We start from the raw sequence: 18,923 nt of genomic DNA on the forward strand, positions 1-18,923 counted from the left end.
TTCGGCTGTGATGGTGGGAAGATTGTAAATATGGATCTATTCGAATCAGCCTTAATTTTCTTTAATCTTTAGCACATAAAATGGGTGTAGTGCTTGACCTTTCCAACAAAAGCATCTCCATATGATGTCTGCAGTACCTTATTTTGTCGAGTAAAGAAGCTGCTTTATATCTGTACCTGTATTTCTCTCTGGTGACTTCATTCATGCAACACAATTCACAATCTCCGATTTCACTGCCATCAAACATGTTTTTTTGCTATGTAGCGAAGGTTCCTTTTTGTAATTTCCATACAAAAGAGCAGAGTAAAAATAATGGAACATTCTATCAGCTGCTCTGCTCTCATCCTTTAACTTGGATGCAATGACTTCATGTATCTTTTAGAATTGATTTTAAAGTTATCTTACTTGTTTTTACAGCTCTTAAAGGCCTGTGCCTAGAACACATCACAGGATCACTTCTGCCTCAACATCCTGCTTGAGCTTTCAGGACTTCTTCTGTTAGTCTCTTAAAAGTAAAGTATCTCCCTCAAAAGATAATTGGCAGATCAGCTTTTATGAACTACACTTCTAAACTTTGAATTCAATGCTCCAAACTAACAGGATGCAAACTCAGTCGACACATAAATGCCAGCTCAAAGCCTATTTATTTAATCTTGCTTTTCACTGACATCTTTTCTTTTTTTTTTAATTTTCATATTATTTTTGTTTTATTTTATTTTCATGTTTGCACTTTATCCGTTGTAAAACATTTTGAACCTCATCTTGTGCTCCAGAAATAAGTTATTATTATACACTTCCCAACACTGTATTCCATCTACACTTCTCTGCCCATTCTCCTAATCTGTCTAAATTCCACAGACTTGCTGCTTCCTCAACACTACCTACCCCTCCACCTAACTTTGAGTCATCTGCAAACTTGGCCACAAAACCAACAATTCAGTCATCCAAATCATTGACATATAACATGAAAAGAAGTCGTCCCAACACCAATCCTTGCAGAAAACCACTAGTCACTGGCAGCCAACCAGAAAAGGCCTCATAATTCCCACTCTTTGGCTCTTGCCAGTCAGCCTATCTTCTATCCACGTTTGTATCTTCCCTGTAATACCATTGGCTTTTATCTTGGTTCATTGTTGTTATAGCCAGGTGGGGGTGTTAATGGGGACATGCTCCCACCACCTTATTAAATGCTCCCAATGGTGAGCGCCTCAAATAGCTCTGACAAACAAGTCCAGTTCCTGGCCTTCACATGCAGCTTACCTACTAAGCCCGGCAGAACTGTTTCTACTGACAAGAGGAGCAAAGGTGGGTTACTTTGAAAAGTCCCTTTGGGCAGATGGATCTCTGTCAGCACATACAAACAAGCTGGATGAACTCAGCAGGTCGGGCAGTCAACATTTTGGGCTGAGGCCCTTTGTCAGGGTCGTCAGCTGTGGTTGGCAGCTCATCTAGAAGGAAAACTCTGATCTCAAACCTCTGCTGCCTTGCGGCTATGCCTACTCATGGGGAAGGCTTCAGGAGTAAACCCTGAAGAAAAATCCGGAGCTGGAATCCCTAGGGCAGTCCTATATTGAGTTCAATGCTGGCTGGCAAATCCTGCAACGCTTCTGGTACCAAACTGTATTGGTCTCTGCCGTTCCTTTGGGTTCATCAGACGTGTGGAGAGGGGGAGCTTGCTACATGGGCAACGGCTTGCTCTCAATATCGTACTGCCCAGGCTTGCACAATATCCAGGGTCAACTTTGACTGATGGAGGCCCACACCCTCACTTTCTTGCTAAGCAGCCTGATATGTGGCACCCTGTCAAAGGCCTTCTGAAAATCCAAGTAAATAACATCCACTGGCTCCACTTTGTCTATTCTGCTTTTTATTTCCTTAAAGAATTCCAACAGGTTTGTCAGGCAAGATTGCCCCTTCAGGAAACCATGCAGACTTTGGCCTATTTTGTCACATAGCTCCAAATTCCCTGAAACCACATGCTTTATAATGGTCTCTCAACATCTTCCCAATCATGAAGTCTGGCTAACTGGCCTATAATTTCCTGTATTTTGTCTCCCTCCATTCTTAAAATAATGGAGTGACATTTGCAATTTTCTAGTCCTCCTGAACAATTCCAGAATCTAGTGATTCTTGAAAGACCAATGTTTCTATAATCTCTTTAGCTTTCACTCTTTTAACAACCCTTGTTTGTAGTCCATATGGTCCAGGTGACTGATCTACCTTCTCAACCACCTTCTCCTTAGTATTAGCAATTACACTCACTTCTGCTCCCTGACACAGTCAATCATCTTGAATACTGTTGGTGCCTTTCATAGTTAAGACAGAAGTACTTAATTCAGTTCCTTCGCTATTTCTTCCCCCTCCCCCCCCCCACCGAATCAGTACCTTGCCAGTAGTCTGATATCCACTCTTGCCTCTCTTTTGCTCTTTATATATCTGAAAAACTTTTGGCTTCCTGTCTTATATTATTGGCTATCTTGCCTTCATAGTTCATCTTTTTTATTGAAAAGCTGCTTAAAATAACAAATTTTCATGGTTAAAATTTGATGCCTTCAGAAATTTAGGTCTTTGCTGCTGGAATTTCTCCCAACAGTGGAATAGTTCTCTTTCTGGCTTTATATTTCTTAAGAGCCTGATGCTTAAAAAAAGAGTTCTTTGCAGATTGTGCTTTATGTTTTTTCTTGTGATTCGATTTTCATGGAACAAGGTGGTTCATTATTCTGACATTTTTATGTACATCACTATAGTTGCCTTGTGTTAATTTTGATTGTGTTGCTTTGGCCACATAAAGGGCCCTTCCCAGCAAATCTAGATTGTACTCAAATCCCCGAAGTGCGGCATAATCCCATTAACCTCTGTATCAAAACAAAGTTGATATAAATACAAACAAATTAACAAATGTTCAGGTCAGCATAGAATTAGTCAAAATCATATTAAACCACAGGACAGGTTTGAAGGCCCTAAAGCCTACTTCTCTTCCTATTTTCATACGTATCTCAGCTTTACTTCCCAATAGTATCCTAATCACCAACAGTTTTAATTAGTACCAAAACACGTTGAGACAATCTTAAGATAACAAAGGTATATAAATCTCTTTCAGAAAACATTTATTTCTTTCAATAATTGTTAGAACTCTTTGGCCATGTTTATGATATTTAGTTTACCAAAAGTTCCTTTAAAAATATACAATTAAACGACTATTGAGACAAAACAGTATCAGATGTTTATTGCGTGTTACATATCTAGTTGCTACATTTTATCAACAAACTGATCTACATAATTAAATTAATATACAAAGTTTGCAGATAAAAACAAGTAGATAATTTGAACAATACAAATTTACTGAGGGAAATGAAATTACTTAATGAAATTAATCTAATGCAATACAGACTGAACACAGTACATCAAATCACAAAACTTAATGGCATCCCTACTAAATAGAAATATAACATCATAAATCCTTGAGACGATACAACTGATCCCAAAGATTTCACTGTCATCACAAACATAGTTTTTGCTATGTAGCTAAGGCTTCCTTTTGTCATTTCCATACAAAAGAGCAGTGTAAACATATTGCAACTTTCTATCAGCTGCTCTGCTCTCATCCTTAAACCTAGATGCATCAAAACATTTTCTGGACAATAACTATCATCCTATTAAATCAATACAAGATTTGAAGTTGCATGTGCCCAAATGACTTAGAAATGGACACAAGAAAGATGCTAAAGATTGTCAATAACAGAAAACTACAAGTGTTAGGATACAAAACTAATGACAGAATTTAGATAACATGGGGAAAAATCCAAACAGCAAGGGGCAAATTTTCCTTTTCCACAACTGGGGCTAAATCATTACCTGGATGGTGCGCTTTGAAAAGTGTGCTTCACAAACTATGATACAGCCCATCTGATTTTCTATTTACCTGTAAACAAAAAAGTTCAATGGGGATACTTATGCGCTACACATCACCTATTTTCTTTTACAAATGAATTACATACTGATGATGCTTTATACCCAAGGATAAAAAGGGAAAAATTGTTGTTTCACGAAGTAAATATGAACACTGAAGTAAATTCTAATTCTATGTGAAAAGCCAAAACAGGCAAATGTAATTCTGGGTGCCAGCAAAATGTCAAATAATTTTAATATACAAGGTTGGATGAAGTCATTTTGACCTGACTAGTGCATCAGTTGAAATAATGCATAAATAAATACCTTATTAACAATAGATATTGACCATGGAAGGGAGCAACAGACTACTTCGTTATAACTCCAAAATAATCACCTTCTCTAGGACAGACCAAGTATGGATTTTTAAAGTTTTTTAAAGTTTCAAAGTGATGATTGGTAAATAGTGTTTTTGACAAAACTTGAACATTATTTATTTTATAAAGTGGATTTAAAGCAGGCAATATTAAAAAAGGAAAATAACAATTGTACTGAATTTTTTTTAAAAAAACATGACAATGTAGGTAGTAGAAATGCTATTAGAAGCAAGTACAAAGAGCAGCAAAATGTTTTATGGTTTACCATCGTTTTGTAATTTGTATGATATAATTTTAAACTGATCATGGCAGTATTATACAATACAAATGGTAAAATTTTGCAGCTACATAAATGAATCCAAATTGCAAATGTTCTCTAGAGCAGTAAAATGTAGTGTCAATTACAATTTCATATTAAAATTCAAGAATAGATAAAAGAAAATGATGCAAAATAATTTGCTATCTTCTCCTTATACTCCCTTTACAGAACAGTTCTGTTCTACTTCCACTTAGTTTTAATAATCCACAACACACAAGTGATACCTCACACCACTCATTTTATATCTGACCTACAGCACTCTACCAGAGTTAAGAAATATTTTGCTGTACGAATCCCTGAATAATTACTTTCAATTATTCATCTTAAGAAACTGCCCAATTAGCAATCATTGGAAAGAATCCAATAAGATAATATGCGGATTTTGCTCTTCTACAGATGGCTGTGAAGATTGTTACACAAGCAGTAACAGCTTTTGTTAACATTTCATTGCAACATTTAAGAGCATTCTGTCTTTAGTCTTTCCTCAAGAATGAAATCCCTGTTTTCCTACTTCTGGATGTTATGCGTAGGAGGAGGTCTGGACTTTCTTCAAGGGTTCTGACAAGAAACATCAGTGTTTTATGAGATCCTATTACTTTTCACCACCAAAGCAGTATTTCTGATCCCTAGTCTTTGCTCTTTGATGGATCTGAATGAAATGAGATGCCTTAAAATTAACCTCAATGTCATTGGTCTAGGTAATTATACAGATCAAAAAAATCCATAAAAATATCCTTTAATTTATTTTTTGATGAAATGCATATTCCAGGAGAAAAGCAAATGAAGCTTCAATATATACTGCATATCTTGATTAACAGCAGCAATACTTTTCCAAGATATAACAGGTATTCATGTGGTTTTGAACATTTCCAAGCAGCTGCACACTTGATAACAGCTGTCTGACAATATTCAGTGGGCTTAAACAAATCTCAAATATTCAGGCAGAAATATACATTCCTGTAATGTAATCCTCCCTCTATAACACAATCACTTCCAGGTGTATCAGTTTAAGGAATATAATTTAAGTTGAAACAGTGAAATAATAAGTCTGCCTCTCAGTATGCATGAGTATACATGGTAGCTTCCTATTGATTTAGGACTTATTACTGAAATATGCTAATGACCCCAGTATAGTTAAACCAAGATGCATTTCTTATTACTTCAAGGTAGCAGGGGCCAATAATATTGAGATACTACACCAAACACAACTTCATGTTGTTACCAAAAGACTACATACCATTTCACAAAATAACCTAGAATATGAGGCTTTCTAAACACAATACACAAACGTGTAAACAGCTGCTACTGCACCCAGGAAGAAAACTCAATTCCAGTTCCAAGATAAACACATTTTCCCCCCCAAAAAAATTAAATCTGAAAGAAAATAACCCTGCACATCTCCTAACGAATTGAGTTTGTGATGAATTTCATCTTACCAGGTTTTTTCTCTGAAGCTGACTCCAAGAAGTTAAATCATCATTAGCTTATATTTATTGGCTGTAAGCATGACTACATTGAAGTGGAAATGGCACTGCCTACATCCCTCCCTTCATGGCTGCTTTCAAACCAAACTCTAGCTTCCTTTACTAACATAGTATTTCACATTTGTCTACAAAACATTAATACAAACATAATTTAGTCATAACAAAATGGCAGTAAATTTTACAATGCAGTTTCTAAATCTATGGACTATGCATGCACAAAGACATACTAATTATAAAAGTTAATAAAAACTAGAAAAATCAACTCGGAGGTCACAACCCGCATGATGCCATAGTTGACAAAGAGTTCTATATGCTTACTTTAATCTTGAGTAATGTAGAAATGTAGTTCTCCATAATTGCACCGTACTCCAAAATAAAAGTTCTACCTTCTTCATGGAGTTACTGAAAACATTATAAAGTTTAAAAAGATAAAGAAACTTCAGATGTCAGCTAACATGGATCACTGAACCTTATTCACTGATGAAGTTCCTGGTGTTTTAAGGTCCATCACTAAAATGAAAAAACACAATTTGATCAGATCATTAACATAAAACAAGTTTCTCAATCACTGGTCATTTCTAAGGGTGGTACAAAACCCCAGTGATCTAGTGTGTCAGATGAAGCAAATACCTTAACAGTATTAATACTGTCCTCAGGAAAATTCATATTGTCAGAAAGAAAACAAAGTGAAATAGATTACAAGGTACAAGGAGGTAAAAGGCTTACTCTTAAACAACTAACATTTGCAACACTCTAAATGTTAATCTAACAGTAGTGCTAAATGTTATGGTGATATTGTGGGTAACAAATGTTCTCCAATACATGGGGAGATAGATGAGCTAGTTTCCCTTCAAAAGTACCGTAAATTCCAGTGTACAAGTCGAGAATTTGGCCCTAAATTTTGGTCCTAAAATTAGGGGGCCAGCTTATACAGAGGGTGCCAACCTTGGAAAAACAAATACACGGAGGACAGGTCGTATTTATTGGCTGTTTTTGAGTCAAATTCATTCCAGTGTCGATGCATGAATTCTTTGGGGATGACTGCAGTGTCTGTATTTTCAGCTTTCAATGCTGCTTTTGTGTCACCTGACAAGTGTGCTTTGAACATGTCCCAGACAAGTAGTGACTTTTCCTTCCTGAAACCTTCGAGACATCGATGCCACATCTCTTTAACCCGCTTCCTCCATCCAGCAGCGGTCTTGAATGTAAAAAACACCCTGCGGGAATTTTCTGAGCAATCTTTGTTTTTTGTCTTAACACAAGATCACGTTTATTCATAAATCGTGTGCAGCATCTTCGCATAGCTTTGAAATTTTCACTGACCTCACAGTGTTTTTCCGCCCATATCAACGCTTGAACTCGAATAATTTCTTTGATAACAATGTACCCAGACGATCACTGGTGATTCACCCACTCTAAAACTTTTTCTTCCCGAGTTCTGGCCACTGGCATGTTTTCCCGCAGTTTGCACATTTCATCTCAGCAAGTCCTCTGCCTTTCTCCACTCTCTCACTTGTTTCTAGTTTACACTAAACTTCTTAGCAGCTGCAGAATTATTCATTCCTTTAGCAAAATCAACAGCCTTCAGCTTGAAGCCAGCATCATATTGCATTTGTTTTAATCTTTTGTACATGGTGGTCGCAAACTCAATACAATGTACACGTACTGATCCCGCCACCCAGTGTTATGTTTTAACGAGATTACGATTGGCACTAAATGGTTTCATGGGGATTATATTTCAGAGGATTCTTTACCATTGGGAAACTAATTCAAAACTTTCCTCCCTGATTTATTTATTAAGAATTCACTTATAATGCTGTACAATGTGTAGGCCTATTTTCTTAGCAGGTACTGGTTCACAAAATTTCCATGTTCCGGATCCAGCAGTGGAGTACTGGCATGTGAGATCTTGTGAATCTTTTCTGTTTAAATCAAAACCCTCTACAAAAGGGGTCGACTTATACAAAGGTAACATGAAAAAGTCACTTTTTTAACCTTGAAAATGGAGGTTACCTTATACTCCGGATGGGCTTATACACCGGAATTTACGGTAACTTTTGCAGTAATCTTGTTATTATATTTTTTTTACAACACTACATGACACAAAATAAAAGAGAACTGAAAACATTAATTTAGATCTTACCCATTAGTTAAGAATAAGAGTGAATTAGTGGCCATTTTGAATAAGTTCATGTTATGGTAATATTTTTTTTTACAAAAATCATAATCCAGCACAATTTTTATAATTTCCATTGTTATTTTGTCAACAGCTGCACCTCTACTTTTAAGGCTATTTTTGTTTTAGTACGAAGAAAGTAATGGCAGAAGCATTGTAACTATTCTGAACAAAGATGTAATTTCAGATACTCCATACAGTCTTCCCAATAGAAATTACTATTTATTACATTTCAAATATAAGAAATTTAATATTTGCTAAAAGTGATAAAGAGTTTGTGGTTTTGAGATTTCCGTTGGGCCAATCTGCTGTAGCAATGAACCACTGAATGAAAAGGGTGTTATTTAGTTTTAAAAGGATCAAAAAAGACAAAAAATTCCTCTGTAAATTTCTAATTCTTGATGCTAGAAAATGAGTAAAGTACTCCATTGCTAAAAACTATAAAGAGCACAGAATTTAACATTTAAAAAGAAAGCTTTGTTAAACAAAAAAGTAAAAAATATTACCCTTGCAGAGTCTGTATTCCTCTAAATTAAACAAATATGGACAGCGACCAATATGATTTACTTTCCATGCTTTCACATATTTACCTGCTGTCTAGGCTGCTGACTATCTCCTGGACCTTCTTCACAAGCTTTTCATTCTGCTGAGGATTGTTGTCTATGATACTATGCAGTTTTGTCATATACGAATCAATTGTGTCAACTGTCACACTTTCTCCACTTCCTACAGAGGAAAGAACAAATGACGTCCGGCTACATACTAATAGAAAAGCAAACAAATTTCACTGATTTCCTGAAAAATTATATATATTTGATACAACTTTTTCTCAACATTTCCTAGTCTTCCTCTATATGTATTATTTCGCACAAGGAACATTCCAAAATATAACAATTAGTTTGAAAATTAAGCTGTTGATCATATTTTCTAAAAAGTAAAGCACTTCGAATACGATAACACTTGATAGATGTTTAATATACAATGTATTTGCTGTAACTTATTTGCGCTGTGAACTCTCTTTGATAGATTGTTTACTAACTGCAATTTATCAAAGCAAGGGAAACCAAATTCAAATTAGTCATTAATGGAATATGATCAATATACACAAAATAGACAAAACAGGGCATGGATGTAGTATGTGAAAGTATAAATTTTGAGATAGGTACTCATCTCACAGGATACCCACTTCTGGTTAAACATCTGATCTAATTACTTGGTTATTTGTGGCAATTAGACATTCACTACTCAAAATTTTGGAAGAGAAATAAAACAGAAAATGCTAGGAACACTGGGTATCTGTGAAGAGAAAAACTAATATTTCAGTTTCATCAGAAGTAAGAAAATTTAATAATCTAACAAAGGGGAGGAATGAAATTGAAGAGAATGTTTGTGCGAGGGTAGGTACCAAGAAAGATTGACATTAGGGATGATGGTGTGGTTAAGAGACAGAGATTAATCCTTGTTCACAATTGAACTGCCTGAAGATGCAGATAGGAACAGACATCAAAGCATACAGCACACAAACAGGCTCTTCAGCCCATCAAATCCATGCTGACAATCAAATACACATTTGCCCCAATTCTACACTAAAAATATTTTATTCGTCATCCCAACATATTCCCACCATATACCCCAGATTCTACCACTCATCTAGTGTACTGCATATCACAAGTAGACATCATGAGGTGATAAGGCCACTGAGCCCATTGAGTCTGCTTTGCTATTCCATCATGGCTGGTTTACTATTCCTCTCAATGTCATTCTCCTACCATCATAACCTTTGACACCCTGAATATTCAAGAACCTATTATGCACCACTTTAAATATAGCCAATGACTTGGCATGCACAACCATCAGAGGCAATGAATTCCACAGATTCACTGACTTCTGGCTAAATAAATTCTTCCTCATCTCTGTTCTAAATGGACATCCTTCTATTCTGAGGGTGTGCCCTCAGTTCCTAGACTCACTCACAATAGGGAACATCCTCTCCCCATCCAATCTGTCTAAGCCCTTCTATATTTGATAGTTTTCAATGAGATTCCCCCTCCACTAATTCTTCTGAATTCCAGCAAATACAGGCCCAGAACCAACCACCTCTTATACATTAACCCTTTCATTCCAGAATAATTCTGGTGAATCTCCTCCGGTTATTTCCAATGCCAGCACATCCTTTCTTAAATAAGGGCCCCAGAACTGATCACAATACTCCAAGTGTGGTCTGATCAATACAATGCCTTATAAAACTTCAGCATAACATCCTTGCTCTTATATTCTATTCCTCTCGAAATGAATGCTAACATTGTATTTGCCTTCCTTACCACTGACTCAACCTGCAAGTTAACCTTTAGGAATCCTGCATGAGGACCCCCATGCCCCTTTGGACCTCTGACTTTTTCAAAAAATGTTGCTCCATTTGGAAAATAGTCTACACATTTATTCCTTCTATCAAAGCTTATGACCATACACTTCCCTACACTGTATCCCATTTGCCAATTTTTTGCCTTTTCTCCTAATCCGTCCTCAACTCTGTCCAGACTCTGCTTCCTCAACACTACCTACCCTTCCATCAATTTTTGTATCATCTACAAACTTGGCCACAAAGCTATCAATTCCATCATCCAAATCATTGACATATATCATGAAAAGAAGTCGTCCCAACACTGAATTCTGTCCCAGTCGCCAGCGGCCAACCAGAAAAGGCCCCCTTAATTCCCACTCCTTGCCTCCTGCCAGTCAACCAATCTGCTATCCACACTAGTATCTTTCTTGTAACACAATGGACTCTTATCTTGTCCAGCAGCCTTATGTGCAGCATCTTGTCAAAGGCCTTCTGAAAATCCAAGTAAGCAATATCCACTGACTCTTGTTTCTCTATCGCTATTTCCTCAAAGAATTTCAATCGATTTGTCAGGCAAGACTTCCCCTTTGAGAAACCATGCTGAATTTGGCCTATTTTATCATGTGCCCCCCCCCCCCCATACCCCAAAACATCATCCTTAATAATGGTCTTGAACACCTTCCCAACCACTGAAGTTTGGCTGAGTGACCTATAATTTTCTTCCTTCTGCCTTCCTCCCTTTTTAAAGTGTGGAATGACATCTACAACTTCAGTCTTCCAAAACCATTCCATAATCTAGTGGTTCTTAAAAGATCACTACTAATGCCCCATAAACTCTCCAGTTAACCTCATTCCGAACCCTGGGTGTAGTCTATCTGGTCCAGGTAACTTAACTACTTTCAGACTTTTCAGCTTCCCAAACACTTCCTCCTTAGACCTTCAGCAGCAGCAGAAATGTACACAATCTCCAGCTGTAACCTCATGGTCCAGGAAATCCCTCCTCTACCATTACTGTCAATCCAGGGGATCAACCCTGATTTAAAGTGCATAAAGTTTTAACAAAAAAAAATTCTGGAGGAATTCAGCGAGTCAGCAATCATCTATAGACAGAAATGGAGAGTCACTGTTTCCAGTCAAGACCTTCATTTAAGAACATGTCCATTAATTAAGAACCTGACAATTGCCCAAATTGTAGCCAAGTGCCCTTGATAATGCTACTGAATATCACGGCCAAGTCTGCTTATCACTAGCAATATCCTGAGAGTCAACATTGACCAAAATACAAGTCGATCAACTGCATGACAAATGTTCATCCTCTGGAATTCCAAGAACATTTCATTATCTACCGGCACAAAAGTATGCTAAAGTACCCCTTGCCTGGGTAATGAGTGCAGCTCCACAACACTCAAGATGCATCCAGAAAAAAAAGTTAGCTTAAATGGCACCTTCGAACACTGCACAATCAACTACACAACTAATTACACAATGCTCTGCAAGTACATGTTCTGTGTACTTCGAAAGCTCTTTTGAAACCTGCCTCCTGTCCCTTCCAGGAACAAAGGTAGCAGCTCAACATTGTAAACACCCGAATATGAAAATAGCTCTTAAATACTTTAGGATATCAACACTGGATATCCCTATTCAGCAAATCTGAGGAAATACCTGTATCTAAAGGACTGCATAAGTACAATAATGTACATGAATAATAAAAGTTAGGCATCCTAGCATTACCCAAATTCCAGAACTGAATAAAAAAAAATATCCGGAGATACTCTCATTTCCATTACACAAACTATCTCTTCTGAATTTGTTAGATATGATCTGCCCTTTATAAATTCAAATTCTTTGATTAATTCAAACTTGTCCGAGTGTTGAGTCACTCACTGATCTTCAATTCTACCAGTCATAAATCCATGTTAAATTGAGATGCCCTAGTTACTCACTTTCTATACCCTTACAAAAATAACTGGGACATATATCAACTTTAAAACTCAGTTAATAGATTGGCAACTTTTTCTTTAAAATACTCAATTCAAACCATCCTTGATTCTGGAGACTTGCATATCCGAGTCCCTGACAAAGGCTCTTCAACCTGAAATGTTGGTTCCCACAAACAGGCCTTAAAATGTTGAGGATTTCCAGTATTATCTCAAATCTCATTATTCATATTGGTACCTTCTTTTAAAAAAAATTAAAACACAGCAGGCTTGTCTTTGCATTTAAGTTTTCTTATAAAGGTGGTATTCTGCCCTTTTCATCATTGGGAATAGAGATTTATTAGCTATTAAAAATATAGAAACGTAGTAATTTGCAGCACATTTCAGGCCCTTTGGCCCACAATGTTGCGTAACCATGTAACCCAGTCTGGAAACTGCCTAGAATTACCCTACCACATAGCTCTTTAATTTTTCTAAGCTCGATGTACCTATCTAAAAGTCTCTTGAAAGACCCTATTGTATCTGCCTCTACCACCACCACTGGCAGTACATTCCATGCACCCACCACTCTGTGTGAAAAACTTACCTCCGACATCCTCCTTCTATCGACTTGCAAGCACCTTAAAACTATGCCCCCCACCCCCCAGCCGCCCCACCCCTGTGTTTGCCATTTCAGACCTGGGAACAAGTCATGACTTTAGTGATCCACATTCCCCTTCTTCACCACCAATTTACTTTTCAAAACATATAGAGGATACTGACATTGTTTAGAAATTTCTTATTTCCATATTATCTATTTGGGCTTCTTTTTCTTGTCTATGTACATTGTTGGAGTGAATGTGAAAACCAATCACACTTACAGATGTGAAATTTATTTTCAATTTGTAGCACTGGGTAATTTGTTCAAGTTATTTTTAACATTGGCAAATCAGAAAAATTGAAAAAGGAAACCCACTCATTAAAAAAAACTCTTGCCTACACTTTTGCTTGTTAAATTGTTGAGACACTAATTTAATTAAAATTGTCTCAGAACTGGGCTGAATTACTGATTCATCAGATAATTAAGGTATAACCTCTACTCATTTCTTTAAAAAACCTATTGTTAAACCTAAAGATAGCCAGTGGCAACTTCTACCCAGACAAATTTTGCACTGATCAAAAGAAAATTATTATTAACTTCCTTCATTCTCACACATTCCATTGGAGTTATTAAAATTTCACCACCTTATTTTAAGTCTGCAAATAAAAAAAACTAAAGTAATTCTGTTTTGTTTCTAAGTTATTCTATATCTGTCTCCCTATTAGTAATTGTATCCATCAATTATGTTGCTTTCTTGAATCTAATGACGACAACGATAAACTGAAAAAACCTAAGGGATAATTAAACTAAATGAAAGGTTAAACAAGATAACTGGAACAAGCTGGAAGAGTCAAATGACCTAATTCTGTTCATTTACTTAATTTCAATTATTTATTCCAATAGTATTTTTTAATTTCAGGTAATGGGTATAGTTACTAAAGACAGGTTTTCAAGCACAAGTCATCTTGAATTTAATGATGACCATGTCTCATAAAGCATCAGACTGCTTTCCAAGTTAACAGTATTATATTATGAAATAGGTCCAAATTGCTTAGAGCTTCTCTCAATGAATGTGTGCACAGATCTTACGGCTTTCTGCAATAATTCCCTAAATCTGCTAAGTAAAATTCTCCATTTTCCAAATGCAATTTATTAAACTGCAGCAACACCAGCTTCAATATTACCAAGTCTACAGGATATTGGCAAGGAGTTTAGCTCTTGGAATCAGTTTAAATGTTTTGCAGAAATTAATGAAACCATAAAATAGAGCTGATTACCAACAGCTCAACAGTGAAAGAGGTACTATTGGAGATAGTGGATATAGCGACTGTCATCATCCAAAATTGCTTAGATTCTGGAATGGAAGGTCAAAGACCTAGACTTTGACCCTGCCTCGTGCAGCTGGATCGTGGACTTCTTGTCAGATCGCTGGCAGTTGGTAAAAATGGGCTTCCTCACCTCCACACTGCTGGCTCTCAACACAGGAGCCCCTCAGGGCTATGTACCAAGTCCCCTCCTTTACTCCCTGTGTACCCACAGCTCTAATCTGCTAATTAAATACACTGACGACACTACATTGATTGGCCTAAACTCAAACAATAACAAGGTGGCCTACAGAGAAGAAGTCATCTCTCTGACACAGTGGTGTCAAGAAAATAACCTCTCCCTCAATTTCGCAAGAACAAATGAGCTGGTTGTGGATTACATGAGGAATGGAGACGGACTGACCCCTATTGACATCAATAGATCTGGGGTTGAGAGGGTAAACAGTTTTAAGTTCCTCAGCATCCACATCAGTGAGGACCTCACGTGGTCTGTACACACCAGCTATGTGATGAAAAAGGCACAACGGCGCCTCTTTCACCTCAGTTGGTTGAGCAAGTTTGGTATGGGCCCCCAAATCCTAAGAATTTTCAACAGGGGCAGAATTGAGAGCATCCTGACTGGCTGCATCACTGCCTGGTATGGGGACTGCACCTCCCTTAATCGCAGGACTCTGCAGAGAGTGGTGCGGACAGCCCAGCGCATCTGTAGTTGTGAACTTCCCATGATTCAGGACATTTACAAAGACAAGTGTGAAAAAAAGGGCCCATAGGATCACTGGGGACCCGAGATACCCCAACCATAATCTATTCCAGCTGCTACCATCTGGGAAACGGTACCGCAGCATTAAAGCCAGGACCAACAGGCTCTGGGACAGCTTCTTCCACCAGGCCATCAGACTGATTAACTCATGCTGATTTGAGTGTATTTCTATGTTACATTGACTGTCCTATTTAATATAATTTTTTATATGATTGCACATTTAGACGGAGACGTTAAAAAGATACTTACTCCTCATGTCTGTGAAGGACGTAAGAAATAAAGTCAATTCAATTCAAATGTAACCCCACTATTCAAGAAAGGAATAAAAGGTACTATAGATCAAATCACACAAAATTCTTAAGATGCTGGAATTGAAAAGCAAGACACACAAAATGTTGGAGGGACTCAGCAGGTCAGGCAGCACCAATGGAAATGAATAATCAGTTTCTTGTGATGAGGCTGCCCTCAGGGTGGAGAAGCAACACCTTATATTCCATCTAGGAAGCCTCCAACCTAATGGCATGAATACCGATTTCCTATTCTAGTAAAAATATTCCCCTCCATCTTCTCTATTCTTCTATCCTCCACTCACTCTGGCCTCTTACTGCTTCCCACCTCTTCCTTCCCTTCCTCCTATGGTTCATTCTCCTCTCCGATTAGATTCCTTCCTCTCTAGCCTTATACCTTTTCCACCCATTTGGCTCATATGTAACTTTCCAGCTAGCCTCCTTCCCCTCCCCCCAACTTTCTATTCTGGCCTTCCTTCTCAGTCCTGAAGCAGGGTCTCGGCCCGACACATTGTTTATTCATTTCTATAGAAGCTGCCTGATCTGCTGAGTTCCAATAGCATTTTGTGTGTGTTACTATAGGTAAGTTAGCCTAACATCCATAGTGAGGAAAAATACTGGATTGCATTATTAAGGGAGTAGTGACAAGTACTTGTGTAACAATAGAACTGGGTAAAGTCAACATGAATTAACAAGGTTATTCATGTTTCAAAAATCTAATAAGAGGTTTTAGAGAAAGGGCAAGCCACTGGAATACAGCTGTATTGGGGTTTCAGAAAGACCAGGACAAGGCAGAGCACACAGAATTTTTTGTCCATTAACAATCCTTCATCCATGCCAGTTCATTTCTGGCAGAGACTGAGATTAGTTAATGTACCAAAACATGAGCAGGATTATGTGCCACTTTTTTTGGGAAGGATGGTTTTGACTATTGGGAGTTCCCAGGGGAGAAAGTTGTTCACAATCTTTAAGAGTACTCAAGAAATACAGGAAGAGTTAATAAGCAAGTGAAACATTAGTCATGTTTAAATGGAATGGCTGACCAAGCATGAAGAGCCAAGTTCTTCCTCCTGCTTCTACTATATTTCTTCCTGTATTAAATACAGGAAAATTGTCATTGACACAGGTTTAATTACCATGAAAATCAATTTTACTCTGGTTTCAAGTACATTGATATCTCACTTTAAGGTATTCACTGCTTGTCTAATATTTACTCCCTGTTAAGCTAAAATTTCCTTCATTAGGAACATAAAGAAGATTAAAGGCAACCAGCAAAAATGTTCTCCTGAGATCTTCAGAGTCCAGTGAAGGAGTGGATGCATCTGCTGATATCCCAGATGCCACACTTGGAAATTTACTCACTGAAGCCATGCCAGATTGATAAACACGGTGAGTCCATTGAAACCAATGGCAGAAATCAGCTGCCTAGAGAAAATTTACTTGATTTAGTTAAGTTAGTTCAAATAGTTTAATTGCTTGTTTGTCCATTAATTTAACTAAAACTCTCCTGAAAAAAAAACTTAACTATTTGGACATAAATTTTAATAGACCTGGAATAAATGCAAGCAAGTGTCATATGCACTCTTACTTAAATTGCATGTCTAAATCCAGTGATCCTAGACCTCAGCACTACCAATGAAATTCCTGCTACTGTGGCTGGGTACTAGATATAGCAACAGGAATGGGAGTAGGCAATTTAAATGGTTCAGCATGGACTAGATGGGCCAAAGGGCCTGTTTCTGTGCGTACTTTTCTATGACTCTATGACTAGCATGGAAGAAGCTCTATGCTCTCTTCTCATTGTTACCATCAGGTAGGAGGTACAGAAGCCCGAAGGCACACACTCAGCTATTCAGAAACAGCTTCTTCCCCTCTGCCGATTCCTCAATGGACACTGATCCCATGAACACGACATCACTTTTTTATAATATCTGTTTTTCATTATTTTTAATCTAATACACACTTAATTGGTTTACTTATTTTTTTCTGTGTTATTATGTATTGCATTGAACTGCAGCTGCTAAGTTAACAAATTTCATAACACATGCCCGTAATAATAAACCTGATTCGGATTCTGCTATCCAACACTGTGGTCCCAGCAGAAGAGTGTCCTCAGCAAAGTAGTAAAAAACAGCATGGCTCAAGAACTAGATAACTAACAAATCCTCGACTGTAAAAGATCTGCCCCATTGTTTTTGAATACCACCTGAGCTCAGTTTCCCTGAGAAAAGACAATTTCTTTGTTGTCTCAAGCTAAACCCAATTTGTTCATAATCTGTATAATTTGGAATTAAGTAGAATTTTATAAATGGATTGGTACTCTTATATCCTCTATTAGGGCACATTTACACGTCCTACTGCATATGACCTTCTGTCAGACACCCACCTATGCCCTGGGAATTGAATATTGCGATCCACTCCTGGCCAGACTTCTTTCATCATCTTAAATTCAGTTCATTATTAATTTCACCAAGCCATGGTCATTCACCACACCAGAGCTCACAACCTAGCTGGATCCCCATTATTATGTTCCATTAAAGTGCCTTTTGAGGCTCTTCATTAAAGATGCTATCGAAATACATGCTTTTGCTGTTTCTGCAAGAGCAGCAGCATACTTGCAAAATATTCCTTTGCTTTCAGAAGAGAGCTATATAATATGGAAAATATACAGAGGCATAAGCAAACTATTTCTTTACTTCTTGTTCTACAACATCAAGACCCTCACGTATTAAATTTTGATAATTATCTGAAGCATTCTCTTAGCCTTTTCATTGACTACATGTGAATTTTCATCCTTTTATAGTTAAAGCATAGCTCTGTACTATACAAAATACTTCTGCAATATCTCAATGTGTTGTGTTTAATAATTAATAGATTAGCCTAGTTTACTATTAACTATTCACTTCTTGTTCATTAGAATCAAATTATTAATTCAACATAATGGAAATAAATTGAAAATTCACAGCTATATCCAAAAGAAAAACTTCACATCAAAAGCTTATGCAGAAAAATTTTGCATTAAAAATTATAGTAAAAAGCTGCTATAATACTGAATAATTGTGAGGTGAGCTGAGCTGAGGCGGAGATATGTCTGTTCCAAAGGAGATATTAGATGCTCCTTCCCTCCGCTTGCCTGCAGGCCACCCTTGGGCAAGTTGTAGCATCTGCTTCACCCCCAACAAGGGTTCTGTGAAGACATGGGAGCAGGTGGTGGATGGCCCTATGAGCAGCTGGTGCATATCACAAGTCCTGGTTATGCAACCACAGATGCCAAGCATACAATCTCTGAACAGTATTGATAATGGCTGGGGTCACCCATCTTGTAAAGGCACTGACCAGAAGAAGGCAATGGCAAACCACCCCTGTAGAAAAATTTGCCAAGACAATGATCACCCACATCACATAAGGAATGAATTGTGATGACTGTTTAAATCTGTATCTTAACATTA

General features: G+C 37.4%; 1 protein-coding gene across 5 annotated transcripts in view; it reads right to left on the reverse strand.

The window, feature by feature from the left end:
- Window positions 1-3,211: 3,211 nt before the first annotated feature.
- Window positions 3,212-18,923, reverse strand: part of LOC132396865 (SWI/SNF-related matrix-associated actin-dependent regulator of chromatin subfamily E member 1-related-like) — a 48,481-nt gene continuing 32,769 nt past the window's right edge. For 4 of the 5 annotated variants that reach the window (XM_059974875.1, XM_059974873.1, XM_059974874.1 and 1 more), the window contains 2 exons: window positions 8,835-8,970; window positions 3,212-6,578 (listed from right to left, as the gene is read on the reverse strand). In XM_059974875.1, the coding sequence (XP_059830858.1) occupies window positions 6,566-6,578; window positions 8,835-8,970 (149 nt within the window). In that variant the 3' untranslated portion in view covers window positions 3,212-6,565. The remainder of the gene's footprint in view (window positions 6,579-8,834; window positions 8,971-18,923) is intronic. The other variant, XR_009513154.1, reaches the window with a different exon arrangement.

This window comes from Hypanus sabinus, chromosome 7, assembly GCF_030144855.1.
Source record: "Hypanus sabinus isolate sHypSab1 chromosome 7, sHypSab1.hap1, whole genome shotgun sequence".
NCBI lineage: Eukaryota > Metazoa > Chordata > Chondrichthyes > Myliobatiformes > Dasyatidae > Hypanus > Hypanus sabinus.